Source organism: Berghia stephanieae, chromosome 14, assembly GCF_034508935.2.
Source record: "Berghia stephanieae isolate SIO BIC M18660-M18661 chromosome 14, UCSD_Bste_1.3, whole genome shotgun sequence".
Taxonomy (NCBI): Eukaryota; Metazoa; Mollusca; class Gastropoda; order Nudibranchia; family Aeolidiidae; genus Berghia; species Berghia stephanieae.
The window spans coordinates 23,397,800-23,417,799 of record NC_088373.1 but is presented as its reverse complement, the minus strand read 5'-3'; the positions used below and the strand labels follow the sequence as shown (position 1 = coordinate 23,417,799).

Sequence of the window (20,000 nt, the reverse complement as noted above, 5' to 3'; positions counted from 1 at the left end):
ACTAACGATCTGAAAGAGCTTTACAAAGGTTCCCTGACCAACAACAACACGAAATATGTAGAAGGAGACATGACGCCTGTTCGGCGATATTACATTTATTTTTCGACAGATTCGACGCTGTTGACTACCAGGTACTCATTTTACACCTGAGTACAGTGAGAGAATGTGAGTAAAGAGCCTATATCAAGGACTCAACTACGCGACGAGTGAGGCTCGAGCTCAGGATCATCCGATCCGAAAGCGAGTGTCATACAAAAATATCACAAAGTCGCACTGCATGGCAAAATATCTTGTTCACTTTTTAAAAATTATGTTGCCATTCATTTTATCTCTAGATGGCCCAACTCTTGTGAATGCTACATTGAAGGGGGTTACACCTGAGACAGTACTAGAAATGGCGACTGATATACTGATTCAGTGTGCGGCCGACTTTTCAACAAGAAACCCGCCAGACAGTGACAATTTTTTTACCGTGCACATAATCAAACCTTCAAGACTTGGGCTGTCTCCTAATAATACATTTCCACATACATGGCAGTATACACCGCAGGCGGTTGGACTAGCAGAGGGCTACTGTGAAACTTCACATCCAAAAATAAAATCACTCGTTGTGAAATCTGCTCCATTGAGATTCTATATACATGGTATGTCGTCGTTGTTCTCATCATCATCATCATCATCATCATCATCATCATCATCATCATCATCATCATCATCATCATCATCATCATCATCATCATCATCGCTATCACTACCAAGATCATAAAGAAAAAAATAATTCCACTAAAATGTCCACACCTTTTACAGCCCTGTCTTCGAAGTCTGTTCCATATTTAAAAGCTCTTGTTTAATTTGACGATCATTTTAATAGAATAATTTAGGCAGTAATATTTTTCAAATCAAATAAAATGCCGGGGGTCCGGATAGCTCAGTTGGTAAAGCGCTCTTTTCACACGCAAATGGACCGAGATCGATCCCAGGTGCAGTCAATATTTTTTCTGACCCCCCCATTATCCACCTAGCAATGAATGGGCAGCTGGGTCTGTTAGATCTGGCGCAAAGTACTTTCCAATAGGCTTGCGTCCTATCCGAAGTATTGCAAGTAATTGCTATTCTCCGTTTCATGCTATCGAAACTGGGATTAACTCCGTCTCCATGAACCTTATGGTTCTGAAGCACTACAAATAAAATGCAATAAGCTCCTTTGTCCAATTAAGGGGAAAAACAGAATAAATCGTATAAAATGGAATTTATCTCGAAAAGCAGAAACATAGTATATAATAGACCTTATCTTACACTGATAATAATAATAATAATAATAATAATAATAATAATAATAATAATAATAATAATAATAATAATAATAATAATAATAATAATAATAATAATAATAATAATAATAATAATAATAATAATAATTATAATAATAATTATAATAATAATAATAATAATAATAATAATAATAATAATAATAATAATAATAATAATAATAATAATAATAATTATTATTATTATTATTATTATTATTATAATAATCTTAAAGAGCGCACGGTATCCTCAATCATGAGACACTTGGATCTTTACAGCAACACAAAACAATATCAAAGAAAATACATGACATCAAACAAGAAATGTTATCAAGGATTCGTTGCACACAAACAATGGTTTGAATTATGGAATGGTGTTCCATACAGACAAAACAAAATGTGAAAAATATATTTTCCCACTCTTGTATGAATAGGTGTGATAGCCAAATTAGTGGTGTCATTGGAGGAACGTAAAGATCGGATTGTGGATTATTATGTGTTTAGGAGTTCTGTAAGGTAGGGAGGGGCAGCGTTACCCAAGCAAAGATAAACTATGACAAATTCTTTGAATTTGACCTACTTCTCAACAGGCAGTCAGTGTAATATTTGAAGGAGAGATGTAGCAGAGACAAACCTCTGCTATCAAAAGACAAACCATTCTAGCAACATTATGTTGGACCGTCTGCAGCGCCTCTGCTTTTTTCCCCAGAGACCAAACTAGAGATAATTACGGTAATCCAGATTTGAAAATAAAAAGAGAAACGTCAATTATAAAACAGTTCAATTTATTTATATGACACAAATGCAATCATACTAATTTGTCGCTTTGATACTTTTCAGGAAATTCAACTGTTGCCATCAACTGTTCGAGCTTATTCACTTCAAAATCTGGTGCATGTAATTGTTCTTTGAAGGAACCTGGTTACCCCGTTGGTTTGACGAGCAAGGTAACGCCATTACTGAAGGGGGCAATCCTGCAACCCTCAATGTGGACATAGGTAATGTTCAACATTTTTGATTCATACGATACTAGTAATTGGTTTGAAATTGAGGTTCTTTTTATATTGGCATTTCTTAGCCAAAAACCATACTTATATTTTCTCTGCACACGTTAAGATAATGATAGGATGATGAAGATTAAGATGAGGATGATGATGATGATGATTATGATAATAATAATATTAATAATAATAATAATGATGATGATGATGATGATGATGATGATGATGATGATGATGATGATGATGATGATGATGATGATGATGATGATAATATATATTTTTAAAATACACACTCTTACAATACATTATCTTTTTTTTCTACTCAGCTCAAGATGGCAAAAACTTTTCCTGTCGAGCAAATTCTACCTTTGGCGTGTCTCCAGATGTATCCTTTCAACCACAGTTTGCCTGTAAGTAAATCAATATTAATCTTTTCCAAAAAACTGTTCTTTGCCAAAGTGATACTGAGCCTCTAGAAGCTGCTGACTGTATATAGTAATAAACAAGAAAAATTTCTATAACAACTTTAAAAAAGGAACAAAATACCGAAACGTCCCTGGCTCAAAACCATTCTTAAGCCAAAACAACAACAACCCAAAAAAGAACCAATAAAGACATAAAAACATGACTAAATTCCAGATTGACGACAGAGATTTTGTGTAAGTCCTCTCTTTTGACAAAAATATCTTGTAAAGTAAACAAAAAGGCATTCGATATGTAACCAAGGAATTCCAAATTGAGTGGAATTTAAAACAACGCATAATATTACGTGCCACCCCCCCCCCTTGCACAAAAAAAAAGATAAAGAAGGGAAAAATCAGGTACCATAAACTAAGCTGCTAGAAGCTGTGAACTGTAAAAAGCAATAAACAAGAAAAATGAATATAAAAGTTTCAAAACAGAACAGAATTCCAAACACGGAGCTTTTCGGGCATAAAACCTTCTTCAGCCTACACAGTAACAACAGCAACAACAATAAACCCAATAAAACATTAATGTATTATTAATATTTCTCTGTCGGGTTGTCAGTAATGTATAGTTTTCTTAATATTTTGATGTTGTTGTTGAATGAAGAACCGTTTTGAGCTCGAAAAGTTCCAGACACTTTCGTCTATTTCCTTGTGCATGTATATTAACACCCAATACACTCACGTGGACAACACGGGTAATTCCTGTTTCCATCATGACATCTTGTTTGATAAATTATCTATGTTCCTTCGTGGAATGCCTTGGGGACGATTTCTTATGATGTCTTGGCGTAAGGGAAAAAAGATTTAGATAATGAAAAATGATTAAATCCCAGAATATTATTAAGGTAGAGTAGATTTACTTCACGGATGAGAAATATTAAAACTTTATTGGTTTGACTGTACGGTCAATTTTGTTACAGATTAATCTTCTTCTTCTTTTCAGCTTATCCCACATGTTGCAGGTTGCCATAATGAATGCCATACCTCCATGCATCTCGGTGCATAGCACCATCTTTCTACAAGTCCAGTTCTTTCATGTCGTCCTTTACCAGCAATGACTATGAAAACTTTTGTTTTCTATTTTTGCAGAAAATGTTAAGGAGCTATGCTATTTTTAACAACTCGATTTTCTTTTTAATGATCTCCAAACTGAGCTGTGGAAGCTTGTTGGACTATCTTTGACGATTTTCTTTCATGCAATCACACTACACAAATTAATGTGTGTCTCATATTTATCATTCTGAAATAGAAGGAGAGAAAATTTTTATTTTTTAAGTACATTTAATTTCAAGAGGCACTTAAGGGGGGGGGGGCTGAACGACATTAAAAATGATGAATTTTGACCCAGTTTACTAAAATTAGATTTTGGTGGGATGTTGTCATTTGACCATTTGTCTGCATAAAAAATTGCATGAGAACTTCATCTTCAGTTTTTTTCGACTCAAAATAACGTATTTTGTGACCTATAGTATGGTTACATCCTGCCCATTTTTAGTTTCAGTGGACTGATTTCATGAAAGAATATCAAATAGTCTTTATAACTAAGTAAAGGCAAAAACATATCAATGAAAAGTAAAATCTCTCCTTTATCTTCAACAAGCAATCACTTTGTTCTTCCCTAAAGTCGTTTACTTTGACTTTTAAATGCATTTTTCTCACAACTGCAATTTTCGTCACTAAAAAACTATCACCTTCCTCAGATTTCAACCAATCTTCTTCAAACTTTCTACAAATTATTGTCATACAAATACGCAGGTCCTCTAGGAGCGGGTTTAAAAAAAAAATTCTTATGAGTAATTTTAAATTATGTAACTTATTTCAAGGGGAATAATCGAGTAATAAATTTGAACTTAATTTTTAAAGTTTTTAATTTAAAAAATTAAAAATCGGGCTATAGAGCCTCCTTATTTTCCTTTTATCTACCTCTGGCCAAAATGTTATGGCAATGGGTTGATAAACAAAAAAGCCTTTGACTTTTTAAGATGTGTTGTTTATTTTTCAATATGGCGTCGTCTCCATAGCAACGGGCAACTTTTTTCGAAAAAAAATATATGCAATCATCTTTCCCAAACATATGCATTGTGACTGTGCATAGAAGTTTAGGATATTTCATGAAATAAAAAAATGACCCTTTAGTGTCGTCCCCCCCCCCCCTTAAAATGCTTAGATCAATAATTCTAAACCCACTCTCATTTTCATGTTCCTCTTCAACTTGATATAACATGTCGTTACCACCAGAATCTGATTCTGATAACTCATCCATCACATCATACACATTGCACGATTTTACTTTACTTCGAGAATTGGAATTGGCAGTCTGTTTTTCTTAACACACTTGATTGACTAAATAACCCTCATTAGTACATTCCAAAACAACTCCATCACTCTAATCAACTACACTACTATCACCACTAACACTAACAGCACCTTTTTCCTTATTATTTGTAAACCGATTACCATGACATTTGCCTTTCCTTGGTCTGACACCACTGCGAAAACGATTTACACTAAAATCGCCTTTAGATTTTTTTTTTGGATTTCATTATGAGAAGATTTTTGATCAGAAACTTACTTCAAAACACAGTATTCTTGAAGAAAGCTATTTAAAAAGGACGCTTTGAATTTCTCTCTTTGTTTATAAAGGACAAAAATAAAACTTACGTGAAGATGACAGCTCGTTGTATTTTTATAATTGCGAACAATTAATCCTAATCTCAAAACGAAAGTCAAAATTTTAAAATTTTTTTCGCTTTGTAAACCCTAGACTAGGTGTGAAAAAATATTGAATAACTAAAAGACTACTGGATGGATTTTTTTAATTCAAAAGTATCAGAAAATTAAATAAATTCTCCATTAAATAAAAATACGATTATTCTGGAATTCGTCATTCGCCTTTTTTCAATTTCTCCTGGTGATCCTGGCCCTTAAACGTAACGGAAATGTACGTGCCATTCTGCTGTTTAACACATCCAAAGTGACACACTCTACACACAAGATATGAAGTGAGTAGAAAAGTGCCAGAAGACAATAGAGAATAAAAAATTTTTTCGCGGCGGTGGTGGGGTTTGAACCTGCGACCTTATTGGTACGACAACTCCGCCTGGCAGGTGAGAGCGTGGCTCTACCGTATGAGCTATCCACGAACACAATAAAATATTCGTTTCAAACCCAAAGTCATTTCTAGATCCCTCTCTCACCCACTTCTTGAGATCGCCGATTCGTTCACCACCATCGCGAAGTAATTTTGACCAGCAGTTAAGCTTAATAGTCAATATTCTCATCACAAACATATAACATAGAAACGATTGAGACATTGAGTATGCTCCGGTGTATGGGGTGAATTTTTAATTCAGAAAAGTGAGTGGAGCAGGCACTTATGTTGGTAACAACAAGATATGAAGTGAGTAGAAAAGTGCCAGAAGACAATAGAGAATAAATTTTTTTTCTCTATTGTCTTCTGGCACTTTTCTACTCACTTCATATCTTGTTGTTACCAACATAAGTGCCTGCTCCACTCACTTTTCTGAATTAAAAATTCACCCCATACACCGGAGCATACTCAATGTCTCAATCGTTTCTATGTTATATGTTTGTGATGAGAATATTGGCTATTAAGCTTAACTGCTGGTCAAAATTACTTCGCGATGGTGGTGAACGAATCGGCGATCTCAAGAAGTGGGTGAGAGAGGGATCTAGAAATGACTTTGGGTTTGAAACGAATATTTTATTGTGTTCGTGGATAGCTCATACGGTAGAGCCACGCTCTCACCTGCCAGGCGGAGTTGTCGTACCAATAAGGTCGCAGGTTCAAACCCCACCACCGCCGCGGAAAAAAAATTTTATTCTCTATTGTCTTCTGGCACTTTTCTACTCACTTCATATCTTGTTGTTACCAACATAAGTGCCTGCTCCACTCACTTTTCTGAATTAAAAATTCACCCCATACACCGGAGCATACTCAATGTCTCAATCGTTTCTATGTTATATGTTTGTGATGAGAATATTGGCTATTAAGCTTAACTGCTGGTCAAAATTACTTCGCGATGGTGGTGAACGAATCGGCGATCTCAAGAAGTGGGTGAGAGAGGGATCTAGAAATGACTTTGGGTTTGAAACGAATATTTTATTGTGTTCGTGGATAGCTCATACGGTAGAGCCACGCTCTCACCTGCCAGGCGGAGTTGTCGTACCAATAAGGTCGCAGGTTCAAACCCCACCACCGCCGCGGAAAAAAATTTTATTCTCTATTGTCTTCTGGCACTTTTCTACTCACTTCATATCTTGTTGTTACCAACATAAGTGCCTGCTCCACTCACTTTTCTGAATTAAAAATTCACCCCATACACCGGAGCATACTCAATGTCTCAATCGTTTCTATGTTATATGTTTGTGATGAGAATATTGGCTATTAAGCTTAACTGCTGGTCAAAATTACTTCGCGATGGTGGTGAACGAATCGGCGATCTCAAGAAGTGGGTGAGAGAGGGATCTAGAAATGACTTTGGGTTTGAAACGAATATTTTATTGTGTTCGTGGATAGCTCATACGGTAGAGCCACGCTCTCACCTGCCAGGCGGAGTTGTCGTACCAATAAGGTCGCAGGTTCAAACCCCACCACCGCCGCGAAAAAAAAATTTTATTCTCTATTGTCTTCTGGCACTTTTCTACTCACACTCTACACAGTGAATTATATGTAAACGATTGCCTTGGACAATATCAGACAACTTCTTTTGTTTTAGATGCAACATGCTCAGATTATAATTCATTCAAATTTGGCCCTATATTACAGTTTGCTTGCAAGAAGTTCTTCAATTCGTTTTGAACTGCCACATTTACCTAATAGTTAACGGCAAACAACATGTTCTTAAGCTGTTCTCTAAGTTTAATATGCCTGAATATATCTTACGAATAGACATTTTTCTAAAAGTCCTGAATGGAGCTGAACATAATTAATGACATTTTCTTTTAAATGCAATTGTTAAATCGATCGGCAACTTTTGTTCATGGGCTTTACATCTGCTTATTATAATATACAATGCATGGGTATTTATCTTAGTCGACATAACAACAAGTAACAACTGATACCAACACAAAACAACTGATAACAACAATTAACTAACACCAAATAACAACTGATAACACAAAATCACTTAGATGTTGGCCTCAAAAACCAATATTTATGTGGTCGGTTAGGCCGCAACTGTACGTGCATAACTAGGGGAAGTATGATATTATTTTGTGGTGGCCGGTTGCGTCTCTTTTCTGTTAATAAATTTAATGACGATATATGATAAACGAATTATTATATGGACATAATGAAGCAAGCCAGTGATGTGTATGTTGTATTCAGACAAAAACATCGTCTGATGACTGCTGCTCTGTCTTTGAATTTTTTTTTGTCACACTTGATGGTCTTTCACTAACTTTCTCTTTTATTTTTATTGTACTTGTTGCTATCAGTTATTATTTGTTGTTATCAGTTGTTATTTGTTGTTATCAGTTGTTACTTTGTGTTATCTTGACAAAAATAATACCGTAACGCACAGAGTCTTTCATAAATGTTGTTCGGTCAGCGTTATAATTGGAGAGATATGCTGACATCTTTCTTTACAGCAACACCTCAGACTTTTAATTTTTTATTTTAATCACAAGTATCTAGAATTTTTAGGATGAAAATAAATGACAGCTTTCGTTTCCCATTATGTTTCACCATGAATAGAGATTAAAAGAAAAAAGCATTTGGGCGTTTTCCATTGTTATCATTTGCCTGAATATTACACAACTCTCTCTCTCTCTCTCTCTCTCACACACACACACACACACAAATTCCCCCCCCCCACACACACACCATTATAATTCGCGTTCTCTTTACAAATGGCACTAGCAGAACTAAGTTAAGCAAATTCGTAGATACATTAAGATTCCTATAAGAAATATTGAATTATAATATCATTGACATTACACGAATGTAAAACATAATTTAAATAATGTCCATTCGTAATTTCTTCTCAAACCAAAAAGCAGGGCAACGCGTGCTTAATCGTGATTCTAGATGGATGTCGGCTGCTTTCATATTGTTACACTTGTATGTCATCCTTACATCTCTGAGTAACGCCGACAACAATTAACGCGGTGCGTTGTGCAAAGACGAGTTTCATTGTTCAATACGTTTTGTGAATACAAACAACTTCATTACTGATGAGATTTTAAAACAATTTAGATAATTCTTCTTTTGTGACATTCTATTTATTCTTGAATTTTTGTTCTTTAATAGTTGGTCCAGTCAGTGTTTCCACAGTACTTGACCAGGGCAACACAACAAGGGAACGTGCCATGTTTTACTGCGAGGTCAACTCATCCACAGTTAGTCCTGACTGGGACACCAAGTTTAAGATACAAGAAAGCGGCACGGTTTACAATTACAGTTACAGAATGGATGTGGGGGGGGGGAGGTGTCATCAGGGACTACTATGTATTTCAAACTGCCAGTATTAGAAATGGGAATTTTACAGCAGAATGCATGGTAAATAACACGGAGATCAAGTCAATTGGAGCCATTGATATAGAGGATTACACAGTTGGAGGTAATTGGTATTTGGTTAATAAACTCAAATATAATTTAAATTGATGACCCACACTATCCATTTGCTACTGTGTCGGAATAAATTAAAAAATTAAGGTTAAGTTTGATTTCTAAATAAACACATCCGAAAATGTAGTTGGGTAATGATAGTAATATAATCATTATTACTTCAATCATTAATGCTTTTGATACCGTTTTCATAATATTCATAACGTTTAACCCCTTTTCCCGTTTTAGAACTGCCAACATCAATGATCGACAATTGCTCAATCTACCTGAACGCAGGGAACGACAGATGGATTGAGCCTGGAGGGACGAATGACCCATTTAACTGTAGTTGTGTATTAAAGAACAAAGGATTTCCCACGTACTGGTCGAGAGCTCAATGGGTCGACAACTCGACGGGAAATGTGCTCAAAGAAGATAAATTCGATGCTAGACTAAACTTCACAAATGCTTCAAGAGGTTTGGGTTTTTTTCTTGTATTACCTATAGCTATCTCTCTCTCTCTCTCTCTCTCTCTCTCTCTGTCTCTCTCTCTCTCTCTCTCTCTCTATTTGTGTGTGTGCGCGCGCGCGTGTGTGTGTGTGTGTGTATGTGTGTGTGTGTGCAAGGTTTGTTTGATAATCATTTATCTTCTTTCAAAGTATTAATCATAGTGCAATCATATTGAGCGCTGATTTTGGTGGTCGAATAATTCAATTGCTACTTAGACGTACGTCTTCTTAACAAAAACAACACTCACCCTCTCGCTGAATTTAAATAAAATATCAGAATTAAGAATATACAGGTAAAAAAAACAATGTGTTTCGTTTTGATAGCAAAATCGAATTCGGAAATTGTCAAGTAACCTATCTTGGTTTCATTCACCATCTGGGTGCAAATCAATAAATTATTAATTAATCACCTTAATCCCACATAATATATTTAACCCAGTAGCTATTACTAATACTTATACTTCAATCCTTCTTTTTCAAATGTGTTGCACAATATCAAATGAGGCAAATAAACACACATAACACAATATATTCCTATTGTCATATATTTAGAAGTTGTATAGTACAATTCGGGGCCTCTTATATTTGGTGCAAAGTTCAACACGAGATGTTACCGCAAAATTATGAGCAATCTGTATAATCATCGTTATCACAACCACAACGATGATTAGTTTATATATAATATAATTTTTAGCATTTGAAATTGCAGAGAAAAAGAAATCATTTATATGCCGGGCAATAAACTCAGCTGGTTCATCGGAGAACTCTACCAATTTTGAGGTCAACTATGCATGTAAGTAATTTTCTAGATAATGTCTTGCTGTTATTACCATTACTGTAGATCTTGAAATTTGCGTTTGTTGTCTTTTAACAATTCTTCTCTTTCACAGTGAGCTATTTTACTGTATTTTAGTTCCATAAATCCAGTCAATGGATGTTTTCATGAAAGTCATTTTTAACGATTTTGTGTTTACTAGATTTTTTAATATGTTACAGTAATTAGTTATTCTTTTCAACCATTTTGATGCAAAAGTAACAAGGGCAAACGTCCATTATACAAAAATCAATGCGATTTAGTTCGTAGATTACAAATGTATTTTGGAGTATAAAGTATATAAGCAAGACGTCTAAGCATGACAAATTATATATGTGATACAGTAATTCAAGATATGATTAGTGATAATCAGAGATTCTACAATTATACCCAAAAAAATCCTGTTAGGTTAAAAGCAATGAATAGGTCGCTGATGGGGAGATCCCTTAATTAGCTTTTAAATTATTTCGTTTAATAACAAATTTTGTCTCTACCTCACGAGCATTTTACATAGCTATTTGCGTTGAACTCCCTTAAAAACAAAACGAATTTACATCATAGGTATTTGGTACTCCAAGGATATCCCTGTTATATATATATATATATATATATATATATATATATATATATATATATATATATATATATATAACAACACTGTTTTTGGATTACGTACTCTCGAGGGTATATGTATATATATATAAATATATATATATATATATATATATATATATATATATATATACATATATATATATATATATATATATATATATATATATATATATATATATTACATTTAGAACCCACCCACAAGAAAACGTAGGGCTTCAACTCTACAAATTCACCGCCTCCAATACGTGAATTAAAAAAATTAGAAGACGGACTTTCAGATCTCATTCAAAATGTCAGTTCAAAAACAAAAATAACAACTTCCAAAACCAACTGACTAACGATGTGAAGAAAATAAACAAAGAAAAACAACTTCTGATAACAGCCGACAAATAAAAAAAAGCCACGAAATGTGAGATGTACGGTACGTGTCCTGACGATGGCAAATTAAACCTGAAACATTAATGTAGACTGTCTCAAACATTGTGGTAAATATTTTTAACAATAATAGTTCGCTCCATTACTACATGTCGAGCACTTTTCGTACCATATTTGTATCAAAATGAGTACCTGGTGGTTAAAAGCGTTGTCTTTGTCCGAAAAAATTGTAATATCGCCTAACAAGCGCCATGTCTCGTTCTCAATGTTACGTGTTGCTATTGGATAGGTACCCTTTGTAAAGCGCTTTGAGTGCGTTTAAAGGATATTGCTCTATATAAATGCTCTAAATGCTCGAGTGATGGATCCTTTCAGTTTTATGAATGTTAATCATTTGAATCAATATACAGAAATCTGGTTTTCTCAGTCAAAGATTCGCTATATCAGATGTCATACTATAGATGTCACACCATAGGTTTCAAGCCGTTGATGTCATGCGAGAGATGTCATACCATATATGTCATACTATAGACATTATACCGTAGATGTCATAACATAGTTGTAATACTATAGATGGCATTCCATAGACGAAATGCCATAGATGTCATACCAGAGATGTCATACAATAGATGTCATACCATAGATGACATGCCATAGATGTCATACCATTGATGTCATACAATAGATGACCCACCATAGATGTCATACTATAGATGCCACACAATAAATGATATACGATATATGTTATACCATAGTTCTCATGCCATAGATGTCATGCCAGAAATGTAATACAATTGATACCATACCATTGATGTCATACAATAGATGTCAATTCATAGATGTCACACCATAGATGCCATAACATAGATTTTATAACACGGATGTCATATCATATATGTCATATAATTGATGTCATACAATAGATGCCATACAATAGATGTCATACGACAGATGTCATACTATAGATGTACTGCTATAGATGAAATGCAACTGATGTCATAGCATAGTTGTCCTACCACAGATGTCATGCCATAGATGCCATACAATAGATGCCATAGCATAGATATCATACTACAGATCCCAAACAATAGATAACATACCATAGATGTGATACCATAGATGTCATATCATAGATGCCATAGAATAGATGCCACATCATAGAAGCCATACCTTGGAAGTCATACCCAAGCACTGAAATAAAGTTTTAATGATCCGTCTTGAAATTTTTAAAAACCAATTGTTGGAGATATAAACCATCCTGCCAATGTAGAAGAAATAATTATCATGACGACAATGTGCCAGCACATTTATGAAGATTAATGTATGAATAGATTAAATATCCAACCTAGGACAGATTTGAGGTGGGGTTTTTAAGAATAATTATCAAAGTAATTAAAACGTAAAATTTTACGTCTTAAAAATGAATTTTGTCAGGTAGAATTTGATCTTAAGAATTTAATTCTAAGCCTAGATTGCGAAAACAAATGATCATTGAGATACTGATTTCTGTTTCTGAAACTTCAAAAATATTAGAATTCCTGTTCCAAATTATGTGTACTTTGGCTAGTCTACTGTCGTACTCCTGGAAAACCATGTATTTTCAAAATCGGCCAGAAAACTCGTCTTTCAAATACATCGATTGATTTAAACGACTCTGGTAGTGGCACAAAATATGAAACTGGGTTTACAAATTTGTGTCAAAATAAGGGTAGTGGGCGAGGAGAAAAATAATAGAATAACACTAATAATAATAATAATAATAATAATAATAATAATAATAATAATAATAATAATAATAATAATAATAATAATAATAATAATAATAATAATAATAATAATAATAATAATAATAACAATAATAATAATAATAATAATAATAATAATAATAATAATAATAATAATAATAATAATAATAATAATGGTAGTAGTAGTAATACTGATAATAATAATAATAATAATAATAATAATAATAATAATAATAATAATAATAATAATAATAATAATAATAATAATAATAATAATAATAATAATAATAATAATAATAATAATAATAATAAAAATAAGAAGAAGAAGAAGAAGAAGAAGAAGAAGAAGAAGAAGAAGAAGAAGAAGAAGAAGAAGAAGAAGAAGAAGAAGAAGAAGAAGAAGAAGAAGAAGAAGAAGAAGAAGAAGAAGAAGAAGAAGAAGAAGAAGAAGAAGAAGAAGAAGAAGAAGAAGAAGAAGAAGAAGAAGAAGAAGAAGAAGAAGAAGAAGAAGAAGAAGAAGAAGAAGAACAAGAACAAGAAGAAGAAGAAGAAGAAGAAGAAGAAGAAGAAGAAGAAGAAGAAGAAGAAGAAGAAGAAGAAGAAGAAGAAGAAGAAGAAGAAGAAGAAGAAGAAGAAGAAGAAGAAGAAGAAGAAGAAGAAGGGGATTGCATAGAGAGAACTAAAATGCAAATTAGATTATTATTATTTTCTGAGATTCCGCTTTCAATTAAAATGTCATTACTTGACAGGGGGTCCAGTCAGTGTTTCCACAGTACTTGACAAGGGCAACACAACAAGGGAGCGTGCCATGTTTTATTGCGAGGTCAACTCAGCTACAGTTTGGCCTGACTGGGACACCAAGTTTAAGATACAAGAAAGCGGCACGTTTTACAATTACAGTTACAGAATGGATGTGGGTCAAGGTGTCATCAGGGACTACTATGTATTTCAAACTGCCAGTATTAGAAATGGGAATTTTACAGCAGAATGCATGGTAAATAACACGAAGATCAAGTCAATTGGAACCACTGACACAGAGGATTACACAGTTGAAGGTATATATCATGGTTGTTATGTGTCTTAGAAATTGGAATTTTACTGTAGAATGATTGGTAAATAACACGAAGATCAACTAAATTGGAGCCATTGACACAGATGATTATACATTTGTAGGTATATATTATCTTTGTTATGTGTCTTAGAAATGGGAATTTTAATGTGCAATGCATGGTTAATAACACACAGTTCAAGTCAATTGTAGCTATTGACACAAAGGATCACACAATTGAAAGTCTATATTATGTTTGTTAAGTTAAGTGTATGATAAGCGGAATAGAAGCATTACTATAATTAACACATATCGGCCGTTTTCAAAAAAACGCCAAATTCGAGTCTTCAAATTTTTAAAAAGTCAAGTATTTCCAACATACTCATTATTTTGTGTATGCTTTCTGTGATATGTATGCGACATAAAATTGTAATAACAGGGCTTAATGAGTTTCCAGTGGTCACTTATTCAAGTATTTGTGAATCAACATCCACATGTGACTCATTCCTGTTACGCTTATAAAATTATGTCACATTACATAAGTTAACACATTTTGGACAATTATTGAAATAAAACATTGAAAAACAATAAACACAGAGCATTGATACTAATTCTGACAATAAAATGACATTTAATGTTTTACAAAAGGCATTCAGAAATCAGTTTTTTAAACAAAGGATATTATTTGAGCAATCATCATCTCAAAAAAATTATAGGAAAATGATAAAAATAAAAATTGTTTACCATAGTCTAGGTATATAAGTGTTAAACCACCACAAATAATATTTTCTTTCAAGTATTTATATTTATCATTTAAAAAAATGAAAAAGTCATTCTTAACAGGAATGAGTTTGTGTAACAGGAATGAGTGGACGTAACAGGAATGAGTTTTCTGTTACAGGAATGAGTAATTACAACATATTTATTCGAAAAGATTATAAATTCAATACGCTTAGTGATTGAAACTCAGAAGGGGAACAAAATGGTTAGGGCGCCAATACATTGATTTGGGGCTTATGTTAGTAGAGACCCACAAAAGAGCACCAACATTGTTTGTTAACTTAACTCTAGGTTGAATCAATTGACTCAAGATATCTCTTTTGTGGCAGTTCGAAATGTTTGGATAAACAGACAAAAGAGGCATTTTTAAAACACTAGAAAGAGCAAGAAGCTGCCACATACCCATGTATGATTTTGGTTTACTTAATGACATAACGTCCAGTTTGAACATCTCTTCCAGGGTATCTCTATCACTTATGTGAACATCTGGAATATAATGGTCCAAGTTTGTGACAAAAAATCAACAACTGTCTGGATGTTGTCATTGAGTGAAGTAAGGTTTGAATCTGACAAATTAAATAATGGTCCTTGCGTAAAGCCAGCTCTTGTATCAATATTATTCGTATTTCGTCTGTTTGTGTGTCTTTGCCAAATGCATACACTGCACCACAAGCAGGCAGGCAATCCCCATCAGCCCTCAGCTTGACTGAAAATAACCGTTTCCCATCCCAAAAAAATCTAGGTGTATCATTTGGAATGAAATGTGTAAACCTGTTGTCAATATCAATGCGAGTTTTGATTACACTTCTGCTAGCCCCAACTATTCCACAAACACGTAATGCTTGATTTTCACATTCATCAACCACTTCATCAAATGAATTGCATTTATTCAATCTTTTGATAAAACCATTGTAATCGATTTCAGTCGGCATCACCTTAATGTCTATGTCATCTTGGTCATGTTCATCCCTTGAATCACTGTTTAAGTCAACCGGTGCAACTTCAGGCATGACTCCATCATTACCTTTGAAAACCTGTTACCTCAAATCACTTTGTAGAAATGAATGAAATTTAATTGATGTGACCAACAACATTTTTGAACATTCTTGACTTCTTTTCTCCAAAGCGCTGAAGCAAGCATGTTAGTGTTTTCACATTTTTTACATGCACATGTTTCTGTCCCTTTTTCTTGGTGTAACAACCCAAAATGGCTTAAGTCGGTAGAATGAAGAAAATGACACATATGGGTTTCAAGAGATGTATCACTTGTACAAATGTGAGATTGTATCACATAATAGTCTTCTTTATTGTGTTTCTCTTTCCTGGAGCTAATTTAGAAGTGTCACCTTTCAGGAAAAAATCTCGTACTATTTGTTTGACAAGACCTGGACATTTTGGAGGCATTTGACGTCGTTTCCGAAATTTTCCAAGAGTTTATATTTTTGAGAGTCATACCAGCTGCCAAATGTTTCACGGATTTGTACATGTGCCTTCTGTTCCTCAAATGTTTGATGTCTTACAGGAGTGCAAAATGATATTGTAATGTTCTTTTCACTGAATTTTTGCCACCTTTCTTGTTATTTTTTCTGCTATCTTTCAAAAGTTTTCTAGTTTTTGATCGGGGTGTCAACGGAAGTGTTTTTTTTTAATGACCTGTCCAAGCGCTTATTGTACTTTTTGGATTTCTTTTTCGAATGAGAAAGAGAGGAGAACAGCCTGTTTTTAGTAGCTTGATATCTCTGACGAGAGACATACTGGAGTGGAGATTTTGAGTGTGAGGATGGAGTGTAACTCAGATCAAGATTTTGCTGTTTCCGGTTTGTAGTGTGTGTGTGTGATAATTTTTTATCCAATTCTTTCTCTGTTTGCGTTGTTCTCTTGGTGTCTTATCTTTTATGGACTTTTTATTTCCACTCGATTTGTCGCTCTGGTATTTGTGTTGTTCTTTTTTAAGACAAACAGCACGTCGAATAGGAACTCCATCTCGTCTTTGACGGTAAAGTCGTTGCTCTCGGCTGACGTCATGGCTTTTTTGGCCTTTATGAAGAAAACAAAATAAAACAATCGTTACAACAAAGCTATGACCCTTGAAAATGAACAATAATATCAAGTTCCATTTCGCCACCCTCATTCCTGTTACAAAACAAGGTGTAACAAAAATTAAAGTCAAGAAACAAAGAAGACTATTACGTGATACAATGTCACATTTGTACAATTGATACCGGGACGTTAAAATCATAGTAATCATCTAAAATGTATCTGAGCCTAACAGGCAACAAACTATGTTTGGACATTAGGCAGTTGGTATTGGCAATGTAACTTTGCACTAAAAATAGTCTTTCAGCAATGGAAGAAATGAATATGTATACAATAAAAATTGTTTTTAATGGTAACCATGTGGAGGTGCCGTGGCCGAGTGGTTACCGAAAGGGACTCCCGACTTGGAGGTAACAGGTTCGAAAATCTCCACAACCATGGAGTGGTTTCCTCAATCAAGGAAATTAATTCTGGTTGCTTCACTTTGCTTCACCCAGGTGTATATTATGGTACCAGTGCTGCTGGGGAATGTAATTTGCTATAGACCAATGTCGTATTCATAAGTTAAATGTCTGTTTCATGCTACAGAAACAGGGATAAGCTCCGATTCTATGGGCCATTATGCTCCAAAGGACTTAGTTACAATAAAACGTGTGTTTCATTTTATGAAAGTTCACATTCCTCATTCCTGTTACTCATTCCTGTTATGTTTTCCTCATTCCTGTTACATCCCTCATTCCTGTTACAAAACAAGGTGTAACAGGAATGAGTGTAACAGGGATGAGTTCATCTCGCTTCGATTCATACTATCCCTAAAATATGCTTTACTCCAACATTAAAGTATGACTATTATTTAGAGCCTTAAAAAAGCTATAAACTGATACTTTCTATTTTTGATTCAATTTCTACTTTAAATAACAAGCCCTGGTAACAGGAATGAGGGTCATGGTCTAATGTTGAACATTACTCACCATTTTTGAAGCGGTTTTGATCTGGAAATCACACTGGATGAAAAAACCATGTGTTTGTAGTTTCGGTCATGATGGAAAAGAGGTATCTACGGCGATAAAACATTGTTAGTTGCACTTCTATTGTTTAGAGGATTTTAATTGGTTAATTTTCACTGCCGTTACAGGAATGAGTGACCACCTTGGGGACAAACTTTAGTAATATATAATAATTTTTTTTAAAGTCTGATTGTTACAAACTTTTATGAGGATGTTAGAAGATCGCGATTTGCATCAGCTGCATTCATAGTTGTATACAACAAGACACTCCATTTTGTTAAGAATTCGACTTCTGACCATCATGCAAAAAAAAAGGACAGGGTATTTTCCTCTACCCCCGTCAATACAATACGTCATATCTATCCTGAATCTCTCTCGATTTTTGTTTTATATGTTTCATACAAGTTAGTAATGTGTAGTGAGTGTGTAAGCAAGTATTTGCTAACAATATATGCATCAAATATATCAAAGAGCCAATCATCGGCACAGGACAGGAATTTGGCAGTTTTTTGAAAAAGGCCGATATATTGATTTCAATGTTTTTGATTTCCCCTTTGTCAATGAAACACAACGAACTAGACACTAAAGACTAATGGAATATGGATAGACTGTGTTTCAAAGGCAAATAGACTTTTATTAGAACCATCTTATAAATTGTAACTATTCATATCAAAGGCCAATGTTCAAACTATATCTTGCTGAAGTATTATTTATACTTGAGAGGGTAGATTGCTAAATGTGGCCCCTCTCTTAAAAATGTATTTTTTCGGGGAAAGTTTGATGACAAAAACAGATGTGAATTTTTAAACGGCTGGAATGTTACTTTTGTCCAATTGTAAAAATTATCTCAAAATCGAAAATAAAACAGAAACAATAATCTTTCTTGTGATTTTAATCATAAATTAAATATCAACGATCTAATTTATATTGCCATCAAATTCCAACTGAGGCGATCTGCTAAAAATGATAAACTTACCTTTTGTGATACTCATTACCTTTCCTTCTCAAAACAAATCCTTTTGAGACTTGGTGAGTAAATTAAGACATCGCTATTTAATATTTACAGTATTTTTGTTTAGTCTGCTAAGACAAAAATGACAACAACAAAAACTTTATGACACTTTGGATAGTAATAGTAATAATAGCTATAAATCTTTAAGTGCCACAAATTGGAAAATCTATAGTGGGCTACATTGCTCGAATAAATATAATACACATTAATAGAAAAGATTTGGATCTTATGATTACATGATCCGCATAACAAATGTACATCACAATGCACACGGATATCTTTACAATTTAATACAGTAGAAAACATAATGTCTTAATGCATTTAATGCATCCAAAATCATGTTATTTTTGTACTTTACACCCACAGAACTTCCCTCGGCATCTATCGCAGAGTGCCCGATCTATCACAACCAAATTCCAGGAAAGAAAATTTGGGTCCATGCCGGAGAGGAAAACCCAATTGAATGCGACTGCACCATCAGCAATCCAGGATTTCCAAAGTTTTGGACCAGAGCACAGTGGCTTAATGGAAAGGCAGGTGATGTCATGAAGGAAGGAAATCCTACTGCCAGTTTTCTCTACACAAGAAGTCCAAGTGGTAATTATAATTATTTGATAATACGGAGGTTTACTGTTGTGGTTTAATGTAAATAGTGAGTAGCCCTTGACTCGAAAAGAATATGTTTGTCAATAAAAGATGTAAACATTTT

The 20,000-nt window shown here is 34.0% G+C and overlaps 3 protein-coding genes across 3 annotated transcripts in view; all 3 read left to right on the top strand.

The window, feature by feature from the left end:
- LOC144959400 (uncharacterized) overlaps nt 1-2,719 on the top strand; it is a gene marked incomplete in the record, with an annotated part of 11,826 nt that extends 9,107 nt beyond the window's left edge. Inside the window, 3 exon segments of the mRNA XM_078891978.1 lie at nt 336-644; nt 2,148-2,305; nt 2,635-2,719. Of these exon segments, the coding sequence (XP_078748104.1) occupies nt 336-644; nt 2,148-2,305 (467 nt within the window).
- LOC144959398 (uncharacterized) overlaps nt 1-20,000 on the top strand; it is a gene marked incomplete in the record, with an annotated part of 122,076 nt that overhangs the window by 1,175 nt on the left and 100,901 nt on the right.
- The window catches only part of LOC144959397 (uncharacterized), a 39,475-nt gene continuing 28,425 nt past the window's right edge, over nt 8,951-20,000 (top strand). Inside the window, exons 1-5 of the mRNA XM_078891976.1 lie at nt 8,951-9,362; nt 9,599-9,826; nt 10,568-10,651; nt 14,157-14,462; nt 19,658-19,888. Of these exons, the coding sequence (XP_078748102.1) occupies nt 9,215-9,362; nt 9,599-9,826; nt 10,568-10,651; nt 14,157-14,462; nt 19,658-19,888 (997 nt within the window). The 5' untranslated portion in view covers nt 8,951-9,214. The remainder of the gene's footprint in view (nt 9,363-9,598; nt 9,827-10,567; nt 10,652-14,156; nt 14,463-19,657; nt 19,889-20,000) is intronic.